The following is a 26,824-nucleotide window of genomic DNA, read 5'->3' on the forward strand; positions in this document are numbered from 1 at the left end:
TGAAACTATACAAAATTAGTGATCGTTTTTTTCATTGATGATCTTTTAAATTCCTCAGATTTTTGAGAGTTATATGGAGATAATTTTTAGAACATTTGGAGGTTATCAATAGCATTGATTGTTATCTGCCTACCAGGCTGCCACGCTCCCATCCATACATAAAGTGTGACTAAATTGACTCCCTGAGCTGTCTGGTGGATCCTGTGCAATCAACCACCATGCATTCCGTATGACGTTTGAGGGAAGCATACCACGAAGGATAAATGAGTCTTGGATCCATTTACTTGTGGAGAAAGAATAAAAAGGTTCCACTCCTGGTGACCACGAGAGGAATGTTTGAGTTTTACAAATAAAAAATAATACTTATAGTCGATAAAAAGAATAAAATTTCCCATTGCGGTGTTTTGGTCAAATATCGTCGTCATCTGCGGAGAGGAGAATTTTAAGACATCAAACTGAGGAGAAACATGCGTAAAATTATTCTAGTCATATCTGAGCCTTTTCCAGTAACGTTTTGATACATTTTCCGATTATCCTACCAGTAAACGACCGTATTATACAAGATAAAGAAAAATTGTCACGACCTTTTAACCCAGGATAGCTGATGCAAGTAGGAACCAAAATTACTAATGATGTTTTGGTCGAAAATGCACCAAAACGCACAAACTACAGAAAAAGCAAAGGGAATACCTGAATAAGAGGGTGAAAAGTCCCCCCTCCGGGATTTTTCCCGTGCTCAGGGCACGCAATTCAAATAGGAATAAACTCCTCACACTTCCAAATTCTTCCACTTAGAAATTTTCAAATCGACGCCATTTCTCCTTGTCTCGCTGTAAATTCTTGAAAACAAGCGGAAATCTGCTCCACTAAAATGCTTTCGAATGCCGCAAACCGCATTAAAAAAATAAGCTTTTCAGTCCGAGATTTCTAAAAACACTGAAATTCGTATTTTTGAGCTAGCTTGCCCTGGTGGGCCTCTAGCAAGCTGGAAGTGTGGGGTGGTTGGTCCTATTTGATCTCAAATAGTATGCCCTGAGTACAGGAAAAATCTCGGAGGGGGGACTTTTCACCCTCTTATTCAGCTGTGCCCTTTGTGCCAAGCGCTCCGATCGGCCATGAGTTGGCCCTATTGCCGGACGCTTTGGGTACATCGCCAATTCGCGATCTCCGGCAGGCTAAGTATTTGAAGTCATAAGTTGTCCAGAGTAGTGATGGGTCGCTCGCGATCGATTCGTTGAAAAGGATCGAATCACCATATGAATCAAAAGACTCGTGATTCTTTTCTCGTAAGCAAGTCGATTAACAATCAGTCCCACTTCCGGAAATAAGTTCCGGGACATCTGAGGGAATTTGAAGGTTTTTACTTGCTTGAAATTTGGAAAACGCTCAGGAATTGATCGAGAAATAGAATGCCACAATAGTGATATCGTGTATCGGTTCCTGATTTAGAAGTAACGGTTATGCGATTTTCAATATGTGTAACGTCGATTGTGCTGATCATGAAGGATAGAACCTCTATTGTGGTGACCACCGAATCCTTCGAATCTCAAAATAGAAACTCCCATCGAGAAATGTTTTTTATAAATGAGGGCCCATAGTCATATAGATAAATAAGATTTAATGTAAAAACTCAAAATTGTAACTGTCAGCAGCGTGAATATGCATCTTAGGTTTGGTAACAAAATCTATGCATTAAATAATTATCAATACCTTAATTTAAAATAACCTATAAATTTGAAAAGTGCATTCATCACATCTTAGAGCATGTAATTGAAAGCACTGCGTAGAATATGATAATTTATATTTATTATATGATATTATAACGATTAAAAAAAATCAAAATCTAGCGTTTTTAATCAACCAGTTAATTACAGTGGCGTAATAATGGGGGGTGGGGGTGGATGAGGGGATATCTCCTCCCACCCCAAAGCCCCAGAGAAATAAAAAATATTTAAAGCTATTGTCTAGTTTTGACAAGTAATAACTACATTTACTTAGAGTTAAATCTTTAGTGGCAAAATGATGTAAACATGTATTTTCAAGCATGTGATTTTTCAAAAATTTACCTTCTCTTCCCCCCCCCCCCCCCCACCCCGTCACTACCTCCGGCCATTCCAATCCCCCCTAAGCATGTTCATTGTTACCCCACCGAGTTAATACGTATATACCAGGCCCATGATGATCGAGAACGAGAATCGTGAAGGGGAACGGTGAATCCCACATGAGAGAAGAATCATGATTCTTCTATGATTGAATCATTCAAGTGAATTGGATCAAAATGATTGAATCAGCAAAATGAACGACTCGCCCCATCTATAGTCCAGAGGATCTAGCGACAGGGCAATTTGACGGCCCATCGGAGCGCTTGGCCCAAAGTTTTTATAGTTTAAAAATGGTGAATTTTCGCTCTAAATATCATTAGTCATTTTGGTACTGGCATTAGCTACCCAGGGTTCATATTTCGTGACAAAATGTTTCTCCACCCAATATGGTACGAATACATGTGCGATAGTATAGATAGCCCTAAAGGTTCTCATGTTTTCGAATGCAATAATTTTCATGCAATTTTCTGTTCTCTTCCAATGCATTGAATACCCAGTAACATACATTTTCTAACATTCACAGTGGTATGAAAAGTTTTTAAAGAGAGTACGTACCTACGAATCGGTGCAGCCCATGATCAGGTGCTGACAAACATCATTGATTCAAAAATAAAAGTTGTTAAATTCCACACAATATTCAATAAAACTACCGATTTCAATCATTGAAGGTCATTATCAAGAGGTAACAGACCTGATTTAGAACTTGGTAATGACCTGAAAAGATCGAAAGTGGTAGAGTTTTAATAAATACTGTGTGGAATATAACAGCGTTTCTTTTTGAACGTATCACGTCACCATTCCATTAAGTGAACTCGCGAACCATTGATTTGATGCTGACAACATCACTCCTTCTTTAGGGCAGTCGTGTAGAAACAGCTCTTTTCTCCCTCACGTCCGTGGGATATTTTTGGGATCCCCTGATCTCTTCTTTTTATTTCGACCACCTCCTCCTTTTAATTTAGCGTCCGTTGGCAAAAATCCCTGAAGTCTTAGCGAGGGCGTAGAGATAAGACGGGACGCGATGAGGGGTTTGGGTTGTTAAGGGATGGCTCTCAACTTTATTTTTAAAGATATATTTTTTTCCGAATTCAATAAAGGGCGTCCTCCTTTTTCAATCGCCCCACCTTCTTCTCTTTCCTCCCGTCCTTATCTGACGCTGGCAAATTGGTAACCTCTCAAGTTGGGGTTACCGGAATAAAAAGGCCATAGTGTTCTCCTCGTGTGCCCTCGTGGTCTGAATGGGGATGGATGGAGACAATACTTTTTTTTTGTTTCTTCAGAGTGTTTTCTTCCGGCCGAAGATCTACTTTTTAAGCAGGTCGTGAATGGAGAGAAAAAGGGTTCACCCTTGGATCTATTTTGTCCATCCTAGGGACACAGCCATTTTGATTCCGTTTCCATAATAAAAATGAAAAAAAATTATCGAAAAATAAGTTAGGTCAATCTATTTCCTTAGCTTTGTAACACTTACTGTGCGTAAAAATGTTGCGTGAATTCTGGCTGATGGAAAAGACTATTAATGAAAACGGATTCTTAAGAATAGAAATCAAATTTAGAATGTAATAAATCTCAAACATTAAACGGAAATGCATGCACTAATTGCAATAATGCAATAATGCAACATGCAATAATGCATGCATCATGCACTAATTTGCTGTAGATATTCGTGGAAAACATTTTTTTTATCGTTCTTGTACCTCTTAAGTCTGAATGGTTAGAGATAAACATTTAGTATCTTCCACGTATTTTTCTTACTGAAGATCTACCTTTCAAGCGGGTCGTGGGTTATGTGGATCGCCGCCTGCGTTACCGTAAAATAATGCATTTCATTTCTATGACTGACCTAACTCCCTTGTATTTAAATGGGAAATTACGTAAAATTTTATCAAAAGAATGGAGTATTTGAGGAGAAAAATTGTCGTATATGATCGAGATGATTCATTTCTCACGTCGCAATCTCATCTAAATCGTATGAGGTGAGAGAAAAAAATCTAAAATTTGCACGATTTATCATGAATGCAAATGGAGTGCAATTCCAGTGGTTTTCCTTAAGATGGATTGGTCAGAGTTCGGCGATGGTGCTGAATTTAGTGACGTCAATCCATGATTTTCAATCAACAATCGTTAGTCATAAAATCGATGTCAAATTACAAAATCAATGCTATCAATTGAAAGTCGTCAGCAGAAAACTTCCACTTCTTCGACTTTCAATTAGCAGGCATTGCATTCTTGCAAAATCTCCACCGCGAAGAGGGACGCCTGCCAAATACGCGACATATAAAACGTTCATGACGTATCCGTTGCTGTTTAAAGGCGGGGGCGATTGGAATCGCCAATATCTCTACTACTGTGCCTCAGAAATAATCGATTGAGTTCGAAAACACTTCAGGGAGTCTAGACGTGCAACGTTTAGAAATATTTTGCTAAAACTGATGCATGTGACTTATATGATCTTTTGGATATGTCCACCTTAACATTAAATACAACCGAGGTTACTGGCGATAACCGCTCACGGCAGAATTTTAGCCATTGCTACGGGAACATTTGAAGTAGTAAAGAAACGAGTAGAACTAGCGGGTGTTTTTAAAAATTAATTTCAAATGATACAGAAAGGTTAGAGCTTTAATTTATCAGTGAAATTAAGCTACCAGCAATGAACTCAGACAATAGTTCCGAAGCTTTAGGTAATTTTACTGCTGTGAAGATGTTATTTCATCAGTGCCCACAAAGAAACTATGCGTGCGGAAATAATTAGAGAACATTTGCATGTGCACTTTCATGGGATAATATTCCTCAACTTTGGAGGTGGAAGAAAAGAGTGAATCAAGGTGAAGGCAAGTTATTCAGGAATTAAGTTACGGAGAAAACAAAAAATGAAGATAAAAATACGCTAAAGACAGGAATCACCAAGTCTTGAGACACCAGTAAACAGTCTTCAACCTTGGCTGGGAAAAACAAGGGTGACAAGTATGAAGTTAAGTGGACCGAACAAATGTTAGGAACACTAATCCAAGCGCAGCCACTAAGTTCTGCGACGTAAACAGTTCATGAAGGAGAGTGAAGGTTGGCAGGAATGAAATTAAGGGGAGCAAACAGATGACGATCGCACGACGACACCACCTCCCCGAAGCGGGAAACCACAAAGTTCTGCGGAATCCGTAAAAAAATCCTAAACTTTACCGGAGAAGAAAACAGCAGATAGACATGAGGCATTCGGGATGGCTAACTTCATGTCTATCTCCAGAATATCTCATGTCTGCAAAAACAAAGGATTTGGGCCCTCACGCGTCGACGTCGAGAACCACCAAGTTCTGCGCACTAGTAAACAATTTCTGTGGATAGGGGCAGATTCTAAAGTGAACGGGGATGAAAGTGAAGGTAAGAGTGGGCATGGATGAAGTTTTGGGGAAACCGCACAGGGCACGGGAACACTTACCCGTCGAAGTCGAGAACCATCAAGTTCTGCGACGCCGGTAAACAATCCTCGAGTGTAGAGGAGGACATTCCTTGGGGAAGGGAGGGTGAAGGTAGAGAGAGAGAGCAGAAGTATAGAGGGGCACTCACCCGTCGACGAGTGGCACTTCGGAGAGGATCCTGCGCACGAGAGCCAGCCGATCCTCCGGCGACGCGAATGGCGAGGGGGCGGTGGGCGGGGGCGCCGGGGGAAGGAGGTCCGGCGGCGAGGGGGGCGCTGGCGCGGGAGGCGGCGAGGGCGAGGGCTCGGACGAGGGCCCGCGGAGGGCCAGCGGCACCCCTAGCGCGATGCCCAGCGCCGTCACCATGAGCACGAGCAGGATGGCGAGGCAGGCGTTCTGCATGCTCAGCTCGACGACCACTGGCGAGCGGAAGAGACGGGGAGCAGGAAGGGAGAAAAAGAGGAGAAAAAAATTCATTAATATATTAGGATGACGTCATGCGGGGAACCACTCAAAACCCCACATACCCAACCCACGCAAGGTGTATCTATATGGCCGGAGCTGTTTCAGCGATATAGTCTCCATGAATAGAGATTTCGTTTCTCGCCACGTACTTTATTTAGAAATCGTTAGTCAAGTAAATCGATAACTTAGCCGTCTTCACTCAGCTTTTATAGCCTTTTGTAAATTTGAAAAGTAATTCTCAAGTTGGTCCCGGGAGAAGGACGCTGAATTTACAAGTTAAATAATTATACATTGTCAATTTATTTTTCTATCGCGGGCTAAGTGAATGTAAAATACAAGGACAGGGTCAGAGTCTCCTTTCATTACTATTTCTGAAATTTTGGATTTTAAGAAAGTTTTCGACCCGATACCTCACAAAGAACTTTTATACACAGTTAAGTCATGTAGGTTTAACGAAACTGTAGAAAACTGGGTACGCGACTTCCTGAGCAGTCGTAAGCAAAAAGTACTCCTTGACGGAATTAGCTCTGATGCAGTTTAAGTGACATCAGGTGTCGGACAAGGAAGTGTAATCGGCCCCCATTTGTTCATCATTGACCTCTGTTCCCGAATTAACTGTAAAATACATCACTTGCCCTTACAAATGAAACTCGCATGAAAAAACTTTTTCAACGATAAATAAACAAGATGTGGAGGCTTTGTAAGCGTAAAGTGCTAAAAATAAGGCTATTTTTCAACAACAATTTTTTCGTGTCCTTTCACGTAGTACATATTTTTTTGTCCCTTTACCGAATACTAATTGCATGTGACGGTGGGTATCATCTAACACCTCAACTAGGATATTACAGCTGTTAATTTGTTAACCTCCTATATAGTTGGGCCAGAGTGGATTTAAATGATCTCACTTTTAACCTTACGTGGGTATTTCTCGAATTTTCAAGATGAAGTGTTGGCACATTAGTTATCCTTCTTCCTTAACAAAAAATCAAGTCATCTGTACTTCGTCTAAATAAAAAATAAACATATAAGCTATATTGGGAGTTTTTTTTAAGCATTTACCATTTTTAAATTAATAATAATAATAATTAAAAATGTAACAATATCTTCGACTACTGAGGTTTTCATACTTACATCAAAGACTAAAATGAATGAAATCGTTATTTCGCGCCCTTCCTTTACTTCATGTGAGAACAAAAACAGCAAAAATATCCGTATTTTATTCTTCTATGCAAAATGAGAACGTTAACACGTGTATTTGTAATTACGTTGGAAGAAATTTCTAAAGATGTGAAAACGCTTCCTAATCGAATCATTGAATCGACCCTTGGCGGCGTTGTTATTCATTGACAATTTTTGACATTACTTTACCAAGTATCCATATTTATATGTTACTTAAGGCATGGGTGATTTTGGATGTGGCTAGTCAATTTAAAAATGCTTTTTTTGGGAAAAAAGTAAGGGGGATATCATTACAGATGTTATATTACCTTTCGGTAGTGAATCGGAAGTTTTGGTGACCAAAGTAATTTTATGATGTCTGTATGCTGTTTCTGAAGAAGAATTTCAAAGTTAGGCATTTACTCCTTTATATAAATTTGAAATTAAATATGACGATGGAAATTCGCCTTCTCGTACTGAATTTGTGCTCGTCTGATTAAAAAGGATTAGTAACTTCCCCAGACATAAATTTGAATAGAAATTTTGCCAATAAATTCTGAATCAATCAATTCTGCTGAATAATTTACAAGATTCATTATGGATAGAATGAAGACTTTATTTTTCGGAAATTTCATTCGCTTTAATTGGAAATGAACACCCTTGATTAGCAATTTACTGGAATCCTGAAAATGTCAGGCTAAAAAGCTGCTAACTTCACGTCCTTCTACTAGCAGTTTCAAAAAATTTTCAACATTCTACCTCGCCAGTCTAACTTACTTTAATCTTGTTTCAGTCCACCAAATTCTTTCTACTCCCCTAAAACAAACCACGGGGCCGGAAAACACCCGACCACAACCAACGGCTGGAGAATTCTCTGCGCCCGAGATTATAAAAAAAAAAAAACTTGGGATTTATAAAAATATAAAATTTGAGATGCGAATGCAGCGCCACTACCGACGTTGGGGATGGGGAAGTTTTATTTTATTAATTCCCCATTGGGATTAATTCCATTCGAATATTATTATTTTTGAAATCGCTCAGGACAAGTGGATCAATGGAGTCGATTGAACGTGGAATTGTTTTCAACGCGTCTGGGAACAAGCCCGCGAGATAAAATACATAAAGCAAAATACATAGAGAATCCATTAACTTCCTCAGTTTTTATGAGCAAGAGCCATCTGCTATCCTCACCGTGTATAATTTCCATTCAGTAACATATTGAAATGTATGATTGGTAAAATAATTCTCAAATGTTGAGGAATTTGGTTTCCCGGACAGAATGATGTTAAATGTGTAAACTATTGGAAAATTTCTTAGTCAGCTGTAATTTCTTCCTCGATTTACCTTGATTAACCCGTTAACGCCTAGCGGTACCAAATGGTACCAGTTGATAGTGCAGTGCTAAACGTACATTTTTTGTCATTTATCGTAATTTATTAGGGGTTTTAAGAGTTTTAAATTCATTAAAATATTTTCAATAATATTTTCCGAAAAGTTTGCAATTTTAAAGATGTAATTAAAGCATTTAGAGCCGTTTGAAAATTGGGAATTATCAACTAGCCCAAAAAAACGGAATTTTTAGAGCAAAAATTTCGATTTTCTTTGCCTACGACTTATCTACTAGTAATACAAAAGTTATATTATGAAATTATGATTGTTATAACATGTATATCTCAGATAAAGTATATTTTTTTGATGTTAGCTTAAAATTTGGGATGTTATGGTACAAAACATTTTGGTGGCACCATATGGTACCGCTAGGCGTTACTGTTAGTGGTAATAGAATAAATTTTGCACCTAATGGCTCAGAATTTCATTGAAATTTAGATACATGGTTACAACAAAAATCGTGCAAACTTTTTAATCCAGGCGTTACCGGGTTAACCTCAATGAACAGCATTTTAAGGAAAGTATTTTATAGCCATAATAAATAAAATAGCTGAGAATTGTCGCATTTTTAATGGCATAAAATAAATAAATTACGAAATGGATAGATTTTGGGAGGAGTTTATATAAAATTCCTAAGTTTTACTTTCACTCATTTTCACCGCATGTCGAAGTAATTTTGCGTTTTCTCACCGTTCAAATTATTTTAAAATTTTGTCGAACGGTTTGATCTCGTATAAACAGGTGAAAATGCTAGAGAAATTAATTCAAAATTGTTTACTTCGTAGGTACGCGTCAACTTATTTATTTATGAATTCGGTTTGAATTTGAATAAAATCGACACTGGCCGAATTTCATTTGACCTGGTTGAGGTTTAAAGTTTTCATCAACGCTAGTTCAACTCCGTTAGATGACTTTTTACGAGAGATTTTAATTCATAAATACACAATCGACAAAATTATGATAGTAGGTGTAGTTAATCACTCAACTTTATTAAAATTGAGAAAATAGGCGATACCACGCTCGATGATATACGATACTAAAAGTATTATTTTTTCATCGAAAGTAAATTTTAGAATGATTCATTAAATTCTAACCCATTTCATTTAGCCTGATTAAAGCTATAAAGTTCTACTACCGAGAAAGAGATGCTTCTTCACAAATAAGAAGATAACTGGCGTAACTTAGCGGGATTTATAATTGATGTTGAATGAAAACTAAAAAAAGTAAAAAGATTGTTGGTTCAACAGAAAATGTTTCTTATTCTTATTTGTTGTTACCCACAACCAAACAAAGGGTTGCATTTTTCTACTCCCGCAAGATTTATTATTAATAAAGTGGAGAAATTATATTGAGGAGATTCGATTCGCTTTAAGACGAAGTGAACCCCTTCACTAGAATTACTTGTATCCTTAAAAAATATGAGGCTAAAAATCCGATAGCTTCTTACCCTTCATATAGCAGCGTGAAAACATGTCGCAACATTCTAACTCGTCATTCTAACTTACTTTTATCTCTTTATTTTAATTACAAAAGCCATTGAGCGCTCTATCAGAGTATCCGAGGGCACGGAACGAGTGGGCTCCAAGGGGATGAGATTGTGGTTGGGTAGAGATATCCCAGTTCCACCTCTCTACCTCTTGGTTTACTCACTTTCTTTTCTCATCTCTTGAGAAATATCCAAGACTGAGGGCTTCGCCGGTGGAGTAGGAAATCTCATATATTCACTCCCTCCCCTCTCAATCCGTGCCTCTTTCACACTCTTTCAACATTTCCCCTTCCCCATCTCCTTCAAGGCTTCTTTTTCTCGCGAAAACATAGGCATTTCCCTCACTGGGAAAGCAAATTAAAGGAAAAGTTCAGCGGGAAAGAAAATGAAACCACATTCTATGCTCAATAGACTGTGATGAAGCCTTGAGGTATCTCGTGGCTGAAATGACCCTCGGGAAGACACGGTAAATACCTACACCAAGGAACATATGAAGAGTTGACCTTTCTCTCTTCTTTTCCCTGCCACAACCCTCCCTGAGACAGAGGAAAAAGGTGGTTCACGTTAATTCACTACCTAACAATAAAGTTTCCCAATGACACTCGTGTGAAAGATTGAGCCATCGCGCCGAATTAGAGCGCACGCATATCACGTTTCAGATGTTTTGTTTATCGATGAGCACGAAGAAAATGACTAATGAGGCTAAGAGGTGGAGTGTTAGTAAAGATATTATTTAGCTGGATATATAATTGAAACATTAAAGCTTACCTTGGTGAGTAGTAAAGGCACTAGAAATACTACTAAAATATGGCGTTTGTATGAATGACAATGAAAGATAACGATGTAAATAATGGAGTTGCGCAACAGTGGAAACTATTAAAAGAGTTGTGGTAGTGGAAAATCAGGTAGATGTTGAAAAAATAATATGATCCGTGAAAGGAGTAGAAGTTACAAAAAAACGTCTGAGGTAATAGCAGGAGCTACAAAAAAGTTGGCATTGATGTGGAAAGAGCAGAAGTAGTTGTAGCAACAACAGAGAACTTAAAAAAGCAGAATCTGCAAAAATAAATGAGCAGCAAAAAAAGCAGTCGTATAGATAAGAGTACTAGCTGATACAATAAATAGCTCAGTGAAAAGAGCCATAGTTGCGAAATAGAGTAAGAATAGATGGAGAAGTGACAGTTATTGGAACTTTAAAAGAGATGGAATTTCGGAAGGAGTAGAAATAGTAACAATAACAGGAACTGACGGGATGAGAAGCCAAGTGGTACAAGTGATTTTTGTTCTCGACAGAGTTAAGTGCAGAAATTGATAGAATACGTATACAAAAACTTTGTGGTCATAGGATACGAGTGAGTCTCTTTTCTGCGCTGAAATTTAGTGGAAAATAAAATGCAATACAAAGTATCTAATTGATCTCATTTTTTTTCTTTACATAACTCTGTTTAGAAAAAAAATCACTTGCACCCAGTGGCTTCTTATCCCCTCATTTGAGATCAGAATTTTTTGTCGTGGAAAGAGCAGGAATCGTGAAAAGAGCAGTCGTCATCAAAAGAGCAAGTGTGGAGGACATGGAAGGAGTTGTGATGGCAGCAGGAGCAGTGAGAGGGAAAGACACAACGGCCGAGAGCTCTCCTTACTCCTTTAACCACCACATTCCTCCCTCTCTCCCTTTTGGGCCGAAACTCCCCTCTTCCACGGTCAGGAAAGACTCTGTCTCGTGTTTTGGAGAGATAATTAAGCTCTCTCCAGTGGGTGGAAAGGGAGAATCCTCTTTATGAAAATAGAGGAAACTGAGAAATGGAACGAGACGGGTGGAGAAACGACGAGGATTAAAAGTAAGAATGATGGAAGGATACGACGAATGACCGAAATGAATGCGCTGCAGGGAAAGTAAAGAAAATAACCCACCTAAGTATTTCATATTCGTAATTTAAAATACAAGATAGTTTTCGATGGTCCACTATAGGTTTGCAATAGCACCGACTCATTAATAGAGTTGAATTAATTAAATAAATTTTAGTTAAATACAGCGTTAATAAATTTTTTTCAAAGTGTACAAAACACAAGGGAATATAAATTAGGAATTAGCTGCTACATTTTTGCTAAAAAATCTTTTGCAGTCCATTTTTGTCCAAAGAAACTGATACAAAGTTAAAGATTCTGTCATAAAAATAAGCTAACACCTATGCGATGGGATTTGCTGAAAATTATAATTATGAAAAGCTAAATAAAGAAAGGACAACAAAATTCGTGTCTTAAAATATTTCTTTTCTAATTTCAATAATTATGAGCAGCTTTCACTTCTGCGATTTGGGCAAATAAAAAGCGATTTTTGCCGTTGTATTCGCATAAGAGCTATTTTCAATGGTTATCAGGAATTAAATAAATCAGCGATGCAGGTACCTATTAGTCGAAAGGAAAAATAAGGGTATTTGAAAATATCAAAGAACCATACACTTTTATATTTTTAACGATTACTATTAGACTGCAAAAGGCAATGAAAACTCATCGAACTAGACAAACACTGTATGATCATGGTTAAATATTTAAAATTTCCAATCTGCAGTATTTTAGTCAGAAGTGTAGGATACAGCCATGAAAATGTATGGGTAAATCTAAAAGCACCATGATTCAAGAATTAAAACCACTTTGATTTCTTGGTTGCTACTATCCAGAAACTTTGCCCGCATATGAAAACTGTCCCTTTTGTTAAGTATGTTGATGTACATTACATAAGATAGCCACACCGCCCGCTTTAAATGATAATAATTAAATTCTAACACCAAGATTTGTACAATTTGCAAATTTGTATAGTAAATGAGCCTTCACGCAAGTTTACAAAAATAACATTCTCGGAGGGCATGCAATAGTAATACAAAGGATAAAAGAATGAAACCATCTCAATATAAATTTTCCACTGGGATAGTAAAACGGAAACTGCATATTCCAAGGCATAGAAATCATCATCAGGTGCCAAAGATAATCAGTTTTCACCAAGCTAAAGTTCGTACATTGCAGTAATTGGCGTTTTCGGGGATTAAAAATAAAAATAAGATTAGTATTCAGACTATGTATTTTATTTTTTAAAATAAAATTATTTAACTAGTACTATGATTTTTTCCTTCCAATATCAAAAGTACAATTTAAGGTATAAAATCGTTTCCGGCTTAATTTTGTGGAATAATGATATATCCATGATTAAAGCACAAATGGTAATATCCACACTATTTTATTTATCACTTAACCGACTATGGTTCGACACTTGGTGTAATTTTCAAGGTAATCCAACAAAAATTTGTGAATTAATTTTAATTTTTTAAAAATTTTTGTTGGATTACCTTGAAAATGACACCAAGGGCCGGTTTTATAATGTCTAGTTAAGTTTTTTCGGAGCATGAAAATCAGAGTTAACAATATCTTCCACTTGAAGTCACCTGTTAAACTAACCGTAATCCTGAACTACTTTTCACTACATTAACTTTAAAATACCTTTAAGTTAAGGTTACGACAGTATCATGTTCTGGTTAACGCTAGCTAGGCATTATTAAAATGGCCCCAAGTGTCGAAACCATGGTCGGTTAAGTGATAAATAAAATAGTGTGGATATTACCATTTGTGATTTAATCATGGACAATTTAAGGCGATGAGGAAGTCGACTGAATAACTATGCTATACCGGAAAGAAAAATACTTTTTCCATCCTGGATTTACATATCACAGCTAGGCATATTCAAGGAGCATAGGCATATTCTCCGGGAAAAGTAATGCGAACGCGGCACGTAAAAATTTGAACAAAGACAGGTAGCAGAGGGAAAGGGAGGGAGAATGCAAGAGACCCTCTCAATTGGATGCCCGGGGAGGAAATAAATATTAAAGAAGCGCGAGCACATCGCGCCGGGCAGTGCGGCTAGATGGAGAACAAAGAAAAAAATAAGTGCCGCGGGAACAAAAGATAAAAGAAAAGGACTCATTTACACGATCGAAAATCAACAAGCATGGCTAGATAAGGAGGTAGATTGAATATCTCGCAGCTGCGAGAAAAATATAAGTTACATACCGCGAATCTGAGAATTCGTTCGCAGCTATGAGAAACTACGATCCGTGAGCATTAGAATAAAATTGCTACCATTAAAGTATTCTAGCAGTCAAGGTAGGCCGGCGAGAAGCATTATGCGTATTAACTTATACTTAATATTTCCACCCTTTTACATGGAATCATCTAATTCAAAATTGTTCACACTAATTTAAATAACAGTTACGCCCAATCCCTTTTGTTTGCTTCATAAACTCTTTTCAAGTACTCAATTTTCACGATTATCTTATATTCTTCTTCTATTATGGTTTTAATCATTTCTTCCTCTCTCCATACTCATTCCATTCCAAATTTTTCAATTTGATTCAAGTTTTCTTAAGGTGCTAGAGAAAAAGATATCATGCTCATGAGTGGATTCAAACACGGCTTTAAAACGCTATGATTTTTGGCACCACTCTAGACTTCGACATTGATAAGGAATTGGAAATTTATCACAATGAAAGCGCCCTCTTTATATTTTTGCTTTTCATGGAAACGTCTATAGCCTCTCCCACTCACTGCTCCTGCTGCCGTCACAACTCCTTCCATGTTCTCCACACTTGCTCTTTTGATGACGACTGCTCTTTTCTCGATTCCTGCTCTTTTCACTACAGATATTCTTTTCCCAAATGAGGAGATAAGGAGCCAAGGGGTACAGGTAATTTTTTTTCTAAACAGAGTTAGGCAAAGAAAAAAAATACCCATTCAGCAGTGCATTTGATTTTCCGCTTAATTTCAGCTCAGAACAGAGACTCAATCGTATCCCATGAAAACCAAGCTTTTATATTTATTCTTTTCATGTATAATATCAATTTTGTAAGCATTTTCCATCTCAGATATATGTTGAGAATGACTTGCAAAAATACCACCTACTATTGTCGCTCCCATAGAATATAAGACATGTTATTTTTGTTTCCCACTTTTTAACACCTTTCTGGCCGATACATTTGAGGATTTACGTAACGATACATACTTTGATAAAATCAAATGATTGCTAATTGTATTGTGTAACGATATCATACCCTACCTATTTAACCATAAGGAAAGGTTTTTCGACAACCAACTTATGCAATTCCCAATGAATAAAAAAAATCGAAAATTTCGGGTTAATGTGAGAGCGTAAAAAATTATCACGACGCAGAGAGAATATCGTCCCAATTGAAATTCATGGCGTTGTGATAGGAAAAAAATCCCAATCAAATGTCACAATAGACTAATTACTCGATAACATCATGTCCAAATATATGTATTAATATATCATCGGAAAACATTTTATTTGTAAAATAAAACAAATTACTTACCATAATTTAAGAAATAAAATTTAAAACATTAATAATGGAAACAGACAAAGAGTTCATAGTTAATGGATACATAAAAACAATTCTAACAAAGTTTTGTTCAATCTCATGCCGAATTATTTAATTTGGATGGATTTTTGTCGGTTTTAAAAATCTCATTAAAGTTAACCACTATGCGACAGCAGCGACATATCAAATTACAGTGATAAAAACTGAGATCCTAATCTGATCAACATCAGAGACCATTGGGAATTTGAAAACTTAGTTGAACAGTTGAAATATTCCAACCGTAATTACTTGGTACAATTCATTTACAAAATGTTAACAACAGCCATTTCTTAGAGTATCTGCATGGAATTGGCTACTAGTCTTCTTCGTATGAAAATGATGAGGTAGGAAGGAAGTAAACGCTGGAAGCATAGGTAAAAATAATGAATAAGTTCAATGAAATAAACTTTATCTTTTCAATGGATAAATTTTAAAGGGTAAAAAACATTACCGAAAAATGCATTGAAGCATACCTTCCCAGCTCAAGTACAGCATAAAATAGTATCACGAAGACAAGAGAATGATATGTTTGAATCACTTATTTAAGAGAAAAAATGAAATTCCTAAACCCGCCTAGCCTAGTGAAGTCACTGTCTCTTCCAAATTAAAATCGAGAGTCCACGGTGCAATGGCCATTATGCATAGATGGCGACCGATGGAGGCCTTTACACGCATAATTGAACTTCATTTCTGGGGAAAAAACAATCGGGCTCGAAATAAAATCTTCAATTATTTTTTTCTGTAGGCATTTTAAGGCACTCAGTTTTACATTTCAGTCACACTCGGAAATGCATGAAAGCAATTAAGCCAATTTGCTGATGCAAGTCGGATGCGTTTTATTGGATTTAATTAAAAACTGTCCAGACATATAAAGGTGATGGATAACGAATGGAGTATTTTCAACCACTCTGCATGTAACCTTTGAAATAGGGAAGAAACCTTTGAATTAGGAAAACTCTAACTTTTTTTCTTCGAAAGAGATTAAGTTCGTGAGCAGATGCTAATCAAAGTGCACAAAAAACTAGCATCTTTATTTGCAATGGAACTTAGCAGGAATTAACAGAGTAGAAAATAAAAGAAATAAAAATACCATGGAATAAGGTTTGCATTTCACAAAGTAACACCACAAAGGCAAGCACAACAAGTTAATTCAGGACTCTTAGAATTTTATGGAATTTAATTTCACGGATAACGATCGATGAAACAAATTAAGATGATTGCAACACTCATGTATCCTTTGAATTATTTTCTAATCAACAATATCCCAGGAAATTTTGCGCTCACTTTTGTGAAATTGAATGACAATCGAAACTGATATCGTTTGAAGCGTCAAAGCGAAATGATTTATAAGGTACGTTTATGAAACATTTTTTAAAGTCGAGCCAGTGAAAACATTCACGTCTGCACATATATTATTTTGTCGATACATTAATGGCTGTCGCATATCCATTCCCGTACAACTGCTATTTAAAGTGAAGGTAGCTACTAATTGTTTCGAACTTTATTAGTATTTCAATTAAAACTCTTAAAGATGAATACGATGTCAAAAATATTTCAAATTTACATTTATCAAAAAGAAGGAGCATGAATAGCAGATATTCTTTTCCAACTATCTGATACGTTAACCTTATAAGACGCTTATACCATTGCCTCATCGGGATATTACAAGCCATGAAACACGACAAGATTAGGGTGTATACCGAATGAATAAAAAAATAGCATGGATGTAGACATTTTACATGAAGATTTTAGCACGGAACTACAAACGAAACACCCAAACTGAATAACGCAGCGATAGGTAAAATAAGCTAAAGATTTAGAAAATTTATCTGGCAGTGATAAAATGTTTCAAAATGTAAAAGAAATGTTTCTTCGAATCAAAATTTCAAATATTAAACATTTAATTATAAATCACTACGATAGAAAATATATCCAATAGATGCCGCGATAGGTGTTAACATTTATTAAAAGAGCGTGTTCCCTATTTTCTGGCAATAGTAACTAATACATTAAGTTATTATTACTAAGTATTATGTTGAACATGCCAGCTTGGATGTGCATGGAGCATTGAAAACTTTGCTAAGCTTTGTTAGTATATTAAATCACTTAAAGTAAATCCAATTCCCTTGCTCAATTAAAAAAAATGAATTAATCGACTAGGATAAACGGAAAAGTGTATGATAATTAGGTTAAAAGTTACCGAACAAAGTTTTCATCCTTTGGTACTGGACGGATAAAATTAGAAAAAAAGGCGAACAAGTACCGCAGAATGAGAGGCAGGACAGACATTAAAATGCAAAGAATTTGTATACAAAGGAGAGGAGAGAGGATGGCTTATCCCATCACTAATTCAAGAAAGAAGTTGTGAGAGATATTTTACGAGATAGCCCAAGGAAGACAAAGAGGAAAAATACAAGTCCATGGGGCTGCAGCGGTAAGTAGAAAGGATCCTGAAGAAAAAAGGAATTGGTATGGGAGAGTATCAAACAGAAAGTAGTAGTTAGGCAAGAGAAAGGTGGATTTGCCGCATAGTGAGATACAATAGTAACATGGAAAACACAATGGGAGGATAAATTGATAGAAAATTCCCCAGAGGAAGATCAAGGGACAAGTTCTTAAGGCATATGAAGAAGGATACGAAGAAAGATTTTCACAAAATTTTAACTGAAACACGACCATGGTTTCAATACAGAACAACTGATTTACTTAGAACTTGCTGTATGATAATTGCATACTAGAGAAGCCTTGGGAGAGAGGATAGAAATCAATTCTAGAGCGACTGAACTCCCTTAACGGTTATCCTCTCCGAGGGTTGACCCAGACATATGCCTGAGATCTTAGGATAGGGTAATGATTAACGACCACCCCTTCAGTCAAATGCCAAATACAAAGCGCGGGGCATGGCATTGTTTGGCGACTGGACCGAATTCTCCTTCTATAATGCAGGCTAGCCGAACTTACTCAATGACTGATATCAGAGGAAGCAGATGGCGCATACGCAAGTACTAGAGTACCCAATTTTTCCACATTAATAACTATTTTCGCAATAGGCTCAGCCAATGTGTTATAGGAAGTAAGGATGGGGAAATTTCTAATTACGAGAGGACTTTTCAAGGAGAAATGCCTACTCTTAGAATATGCTAATGATATACACGAGTAAGGGTAAATGAAAAGCTCAATGATATTTCGTTACCCCGAATTAAGTATCAGTCCATTCGTTTGGGCATCCGAACACCTACACAAATATACGGTTAAGTGGCGGTATTCTCCCTGACACTCGTGTTGCATTCATCGAGGTGATATAGTATTCAATGAGAAGTTCAAGTATCTTTAAAAATCTGGAGGGTTTCGTCTTGATATTCATGAAAACTAATGAGTGTGATATGTTTCAATTCTACCGCGTGCACGGTGATGAAATTTACATTGATAGCCGTTGAAAAATTTTCCCCGATCCCGGCATCGAACCACGGGCGTTTGACATCCTTTGACCTTGGTGAAGAGCCTAGTCTCATTTCATAGAGCCTTGAAAATTGGTAAATTGCCATGGAATTAAGGAAGCTGGATAGGATAGTGGCCCACGGGAAAGAGGTTAGGAGAAATAGCGAACAAAAATAGTGTTTAGGTGAACTAGAGCAGCCCAGGTAGCAAAGGCCAAATAAGGATAGGACAAAACCACAAATTAATTACTGTAGCTCGGACCAAAATAGTAAAAAATTATTGAAAAAAAGATAATCATTATAAACCGAAGATTAAAAATGCATCACTGCAAAGAAAGTTTTGGAAAATTTTCTATCTTCTTTAGTTTTCTAGTACTTATGAAAGTAGTTTTGACGAACTGCCAGTAAAAACTCTTACTAGTTTTTTGGGTTTTAATTTAGTTAATCTCAGAAGCACATTATATGTATGTTTTACGGAGCCACTTCTGTGTATATTCACTACTTGATATAATAATAATTTCATACGGAATTTAATGGGATATTTTCATTCTATCAGAGTTTTTTCTCCTGAGGAACAGTTGGAACAATGCTTGTGATCGTAGACGAAAAAAGATGTCCAGTACGGAAGGTTTTCCAATCTCTGCGGAAATATTTTCGCACAAGAGACCAGCAAATAGGCACACTGTTGAATGAAACCTGTCCCTGTCTCTCGTTCACGGTCCACGCACGTTGCTATCAATAATGTTTAGACACCGTAAATAAATGGATATCGTTTCTATTTGCTCAAAAAGAGAAAAACTGAAGTTTCAAAAAGGCATAAAGAGTAACAAGTTGATTTATACTTTCCTTATGATGTTTGGAGATTATATGAAAAACGAAATAGAGTTGAGTCAGCAAAGCTTTCTACAGAGTTTGAGTAATTGATGTTTTCAATCGAGAGTTGCCGGCTTTTCAGTCAATAATGACATTTTTTGACATTTATTCAGTAAATAATTGGATGATATTGATACAGGAACCACCGGTTTGACATTGTGTCTTTAAATCAAAGGACAAATCGTATGAAAACTTTACCGGTTCATTTTGAGCAAACATGAGAAAGGCTACAAAAATAAACTAGAGATTATGAATTATGAAATATAGAGCAGAAAAGAGCCGAGTCTTTCATGTCTTTACGTATAAAATGTTAAAAACTCTCGAAGTTAAATTCCTTATACTGTACCTACACACAAAAACCTTGAGTTCCTCTCATTAGGCATTCATTATAATCGGAAATCGTAGAAATAATAGATAAGTATATTTACAAAAGAATAGTAATATCATAAATAATATTTTATGCATTTAACATTATTTAATAATATAAATATGGAAAATTTATAAAACTACACGAAATATATACGTTAACAATTTTAGCCTGAAAATCCTTACAAAATTTTAATTTCAACAGATCAACAACACGAAATATTATATGCCAGAATTTTTCCCAGACATTCCTTTGATTAAACCTGGTTTAAGTTCCTCTTCAATGTTTCGCATTTTGAAATATAAGAGAAGAAAGGTAGAATTATATCTCCAATTATACCCTGCAGAAGATACTCGGAACAGCTCTCCATTCATGAAGATGTCAGTAAAAAGTGGGGTGATCGAGATATTACGCTTTGAATTGCGAACAAGAGCCGAATACATTAGAAAAAGAACGAAACGAAGCATGCCAGACACTCTTCACTAAAAAAAAGTCAAGGGATAAAACGATTCAGTCCTGAAGAGTTAAGGCGCGTGGATTTGGCACGTTAAGCTTCTTATTTTCATTTCTTCAAGCATATGAGATTAATAAATAACACTCCGACAGCACCAAAGCCGCTAGTAAAATTTCGATACCGCAACTACCCCATTGGGTCAAAGGAGTTTTAATGGAGGGACGTGGGAACACGCAGGACACTCACGTACTGGGGAGCTGATAGGAGTTTGTTTTCTGGGAACTAATCAGAGTTCAACGGTTGACGACATAAATTTTGTACTTTATGCTTGACGTTCGATACTGAGTACTGTAATGACCTCCCTACATTTTCTCCACCTCTCACCGACTTCCGTTCGTCGCTCGCTGTTGATGACTCGCAATCCCACGGTAGAAGCGACCGCTCACCTCAAGGGATGGGTCGGCATGGGTCGACATGCACGAGGCGACGATGGTTGGACGATCGGGAGGCGCGTGGAGGAGGCGGCAGTCGGTTGGTAGAGCGGAATAAAGCATGTCGTAGAATGTACTATTGACTCCTTAATTCATCATCCAGTTCCCTTAATGCGTCTCCGACGAACTCCCAATAGTCAATCGATTTACAGTCGTTATTCATTTTACAGTAACATAGATGGAATCCGAAACATTCTCATAGGGCCATAGCTGCAGAGAATACGCAAACAAATTACAGTGAGGGGCGCTTTGGATCAAAAATAGATTAACTTATTTATCTTTTAAAAAATTGTTCGTTACAGCCGCGCTGAAAATATTTAGCTGAGACGGGCTGTATAAATGGAGAGGAAATCTTTCGTACCGGAGACCACCTATTTAATCAGTATATCGTCGAATAGTTACATCTACCGCTGATAGAATTCATTGATAATGATGACAGATTCTAGGCGCGTATAGACTGAATTATTTTTAATTAGATTGCGATAACATCTCTATCATCGCCTTATTTGTCACTGTCGGTATTTTCTCAACTTTTCAATGGCATGTTTTTATGTTAAAATTCTGTTAAGTTCATATTAAATCTTCACATATTTGTATCAGCAACCCTTATTCAAATGATTTACTTTTATATTTGTCTCTAAGGGTTCCTTCAGATTTTGTTGAATTTTTCTAACAGTATCGCCAGAAGAATTTTCTCCGTTAAATGCGCTCTTTCTCACCTTCCAAATAGCCTTAGCCTATTTTTTTACACGCTTTTTGTTAAGACGCTGCGTCAGCTTGCCTGTATCATCGATGGAATCTTTTGATTTTTTTACCCACTTTCCATTGTCGAATCAGTTTGAAATTTTGCACACTTTCTTGCCAATAGTCAGACACATGAAATTTTTTCCATCGCGCTCTGATTAGTTTACTAAATATGCAAATAGAAAAATAGTTTTAAAGTGTATTCCATAGATGGCGTTAATTATATTTTTTAGAAAAAAATTTCGTTAAAAGCTGTAGTTTAATCTATTAAATCATTCACCACTAAAAAATGAGAAAATAAAATTAAAATAAAATAGTTAAAAGACACGATTTTTCCAAAAAGAGAATAAATTGCACTAAAATTAAAATAAAGCTTTTCGTCAATCAAAAATAATGAGAGGGCTCTTATTAGGTTTAGACATTAATATTGCGTGCCATTCCTGATTCTAAAATCATGCTCTTCGCCTTCATTAACTTTCTCCAAATGTAAATTTTACTTGACTGCTTTACGATAACAGTATATATACCACCTTCTTGACGTACATTCCCAACTAACGGGCCAGCTCTCGTCATTAGTGATGGGCAAAGTCGATCATTTTAGTGATTCAATCATTTTGACTCGAGTCACATCAGTGATTCAATCAATTGATTCAATCATAATGATCGAAAAGACTCATATGAATCAAGATCGAAAAGACTCAAAGGAATGATTGAAAAGACTCAAAGGAATAAAGATCGAAAAGACTCAAAGGAATCATGATCGAAAAGACTCAAAAGGAATCAAGGTCGAAAAGACTCGACCAATGGGTGTAATAAATCACTTTGAATAATCGAATAAATACTGCCTCATCTGCGAAGAGCATTGGTAACGCTGATTGCTATCCATATTATCATTTCATATACTATTTTGATTGTGAATTCCTAGATGAGTAAATTAGATTGCAAAAATGAAGGAAGTAGTGTCATGAAAACATTTGGGAAGGCAAAACTGCCACAGTTTCTTAACAATAATAGAATAATTTCTAACTATGTATCTCAAAATATAACACAAAATACACCACACACTATGCATGAATCTAATCTGCAGGATAATTTTATGAACGGCACAATAGAATGTTAACAGCTTTAACTTCTACTTCTTAACGTTCTCCTACAAGAGTCATCTTTCCTTTTACGTGTATTTGTGTTATTAATATTGATAACTGCTGGAAAACATATAAGAAAAAGATTACACAAGTATTCAGTTCTTTATAACATAGTATTTAATTTTCTCACAACTATTTCTGCCCTGTCGAAAAGAGACCAAGCATCGATCGTTCCAAATTTTGAAATAAACCGGAAACCGGGATGATTGGTATGAAACCGGAAGTCGGAGTGATTGATGATTGATGATCGACTTGTTTAACGAAATGAATCATGAGTCATTTGATTCACCTATTGATTCAATCTTTTTGATCGAATCGTTCATGATCGACCCATCACTACTCGTCATTGAATAACGTCACTACTAATATCGTCCTTCAATTATACCTATAAAGAATTTGTTGTAGCATTATTTAGTGACTTATTATTCTTTTTTTTGGAGTAAATTGTGCAAAAATATTCATTAGGTAAAATATTATATATATATTAATATAATCGCAATATGATTTGACTGATGACATCTCCGCAGTGGTAATACTTGCACAGTCTAAGTTAATAACTGGAAAGAACAGAAGACAGAGATAGTCGCTAACCAATTTCAATAGCTTTTACATTATTATAATTGAAATGAAAGAGATATTATCAAATATTATCGATTGGATCGCTGGTATCTCTTCAAAGGAAATATGTGCACGTATAAGTTAGCTTAACTTCTAGTTATGAAATCATAATACTCGAGTGTCACCGTCTAAATTTGAAGAAATTAAATGAAATCCATTCTTAACGAAAATATTAACAATGGTTGCCTTTCAATCTCTACCTCTATCCAAAAGTAAATTCCTCACAAATTTTCGGATACGGCGCGAGCCGAAACACAATCGGGGGACCTACAATTTTAGCGTGGAGACGGCTTTCCCAGCGTTGTATACGGTTCGACACGTTGGTTGTCACGATGGCTGGACGTTTACCTCTATGACCTTTGTCCTCCATATTAACCCTGGAAGTCAATTAATGGATAATACGAGTATTAGGACAATACCATTGACTTGGGCACCCTTTAAAACCCATGGATCGACACCTTTGTTGGTATACTATTCTTTTTGCCACCCTTATGACCTTGAATGTGATCTAACTTGGTCGAGGATTGATTTTTCGTAAATAAAAGTGTTATTTTCAGTTTTCTCGTGTCCGATAACCTAATAATTAACATTTTGGTAAATGAAATTCAGACTATTTTCTATCTCATTTTTTTTTAACATTGAATGAAACCCCATAAGGCAAATTAAAATTTTTGGTTTGAACCCACATTGTGAGATCGAAATTGTAAAAGTTTGCTTATACTCAACAAAACTTAGAACCATTCTCCATAAGTATGCCGATTTTCAGGAATGTTGCTCGATGCGAAGTTACTAAAATTAGAGGTCAAAAATGACACACGACCTGTAGTCTGTACATACGAGCATTGAGGGAGCGGAGACAAATCGGAGAGCGCCATGCGGGCGTAAATAGAATTTGCCGGGGCGGCATACAAATGGACGGTCATGATCTTAATGGATGATTCAACATCCCCGTATTCATCTCGCGACCATATGCCCCGGATCGCCGTGGGAAATCGAGCCAACCGCTTGCTTCATTACACGGGCCACGGTTTTCGGGGTGAAGGCTGGTTATTTGGCGGCGGGAGGTAGTGGAGAGGGTAAGTGCACGGAGGGGCACTTCATTTACAAATGCCATCAGGAAATAAGAGAGGAAATATTAATGATGTTATTAAAAATATGGCATTTTAGGAATTATGGCACAGGCAAGTACCGCAAGGCTGGAGTACCTTACTAAATAGTATTTACCCGCGGCCTAGTTAAGTAAACTAAATGAGGACTGCTTTTATCATCATATGATCATAATATCATTTTTAGCAAAGAGCGGTATTTTTTAAGGCCGAGGCAAAGTTGATATTCGATCAAAAATGAAAATAGAAATTGTATGATCTTCAAAACAGAGTTTCCGTACTTGGAGAAATGAAATAAGCAACATGAATTTATATCCATTCAAGTTGCCTCAGGAATAAACGCACTCTAATTGAAAAATGCCCAGTAGTTACTCGGTAAAACCTTAGAATTTCAATTTTCACTTGTAATATCCTACTGTTCTTTCTATTTTTGATAATTAACTAGTTATTTATCTCTGCGTACGAATTATCATAAATAGCACAACTGTTGAGTAGCTGGGTAAAATTAATTTCACATGAAAGAGAGTCCTTATGAAACACATTTTACTAAGAAATCTATCACTATGTCAGTGAATCAACCCAAATTGGTTTTGAATTCAGTGAAACGAAGATTAAGAGTGATATTGACCCAGCAATTTTGTGCATGCGTAATCATCGTTTTGCATTGGTAAATGAAGAGCAAACTTAGTGCATGTCCACAGTAATTTTATTTGGTACGACGCGTTTCAGCGACCTTACTTCGCTATCATCAGGTACAAAACGATAGCGAAGTAAGGTCGCTGAAACGCGTCGTACCAAATAAAATTACTGTGGACATGCACTAAGTTTGCTCTTCATTTACCATTGTATCATTATGTTCCACAACATCTCGCCGAACACCGTTGAATACATCGTTTTGCATTCTTGACTTGTCAGTCAACATGCTTTATCAACAGAATCCAATGTAAGGTTGCTGACAAATAATGTCATTTTTTCCCACTCGACCACAGAAAGCATATTGTGAAACTCGTTCTAAACAAATAACCTTACAAAGGTCTTGATTTTCCAGCGCGATTATCAAAATTCTTATCCTTCCATTTCTCCCGACTTTAAATAACTAGCCTAAGTGGTCTCATCCAAATATGGCCACCAAATTAATCTGCATTCACACGAAATTTACTATCGAGCTCATTCTTCCCCAATTAATTCTTGAACTATCATTAATAAAATCTTTGCCTCTAGTTCCTCCGTTCATCATCTTACTAATAATGAAATGTTGTTTCTTGTGATGAAATATTATTTGAAGAAATAATAAGGATTTACTTCAAAGTATAGCTATTTATTTCACTGCAAAGTCTCTACAAAAATCAAGACCTGAGCTGCATAACACCACTTCAAATTTTAATAAAAAATATATCTATTCGAGAGATAGGGTACCATTATGAAACTTGGAATTACCGTTTTAGCATGATAATCATTTAAAGCATTTAATTTTTAATTAGTATTCATTAAAAATTTAAAAAATTCTATAGCTTTTATATTTTTATAATTGAAATTAAAAAATACCAACTAATTCGCTGGAATCGGATAACATCAACATTTCAATTTCAGGTTTATGACGCAATGTAGCCTAATACTGAGAATAAAAGCTAAGCGTTGCAAGTATCATTTCCAATTGAAAACTTCCCGCACACACTCCGAGGTGTAATTTTTTCTTTTACCATCACATTCACGCCCAAAAAGTAAAGCATCAATGTCATTATTGAACTATCATGAATATCATTTTGATAGGTTTAGCTAAAAAGTTAGTAACTTTTCTGTATCAATTAAGGGCACTTATTCGCTTCGTTAACGTTTATTGTCTCCCCGGGCATTCGATTGAGAGGGTCTCTCGTTTCTTCCTCCTCTCCTTTCTGTCACTCTTTTGCTTTTTACGCACCAAATGAGTAAGAAAATGTTCCATTGAATTGAAAAATTGCATCTGCTGACACCACAGAGTCATATTATCTTTCACACAGGATACATAATGAAGCACTAATTATTTATGCAAAACTTTAACCTTTGATCATTTCAAAATTAGTGGGAAATGACAGAGTGTGATAAAATATTTACCATGGATACTTATCGCGGATGACATTGATGCGAAGCAAATTATTCCGGGGATGTTGAGGCTA

The 26,824-nt window shown here is 36.4% G+C and overlaps 1 protein-coding gene across 1 annotated transcript in view; it reads right to left on the reverse strand.

Annotated features, from left to right (window-relative positions):
• LOC124156079 (dipeptidase 1-like) overlaps positions 1-26,824 on the reverse strand; it is a 115,784-nt gene that overhangs the window by 15,526 nt on the left and 73,434 nt on the right. Inside the window, exon 2 of the mRNA XM_046530391.1 lies at positions 5,667-5,937. Coding sequence (XP_046386347.1) covers positions 5,667-5,920 — 254 coding nt within the window. The 5' untranslated portion in view covers positions 5,921-5,937. The remainder of the gene's footprint in view (positions 1-5,666; positions 5,938-26,824) is intronic.

This window comes from Ischnura elegans, chromosome 3, assembly GCF_921293095.1.
Source record: "Ischnura elegans chromosome 3, ioIscEleg1.1, whole genome shotgun sequence".
NCBI classification, from domain to species: domain Eukaryota; kingdom Metazoa; phylum Arthropoda; class Insecta; order Odonata; family Coenagrionidae; genus Ischnura; species Ischnura elegans.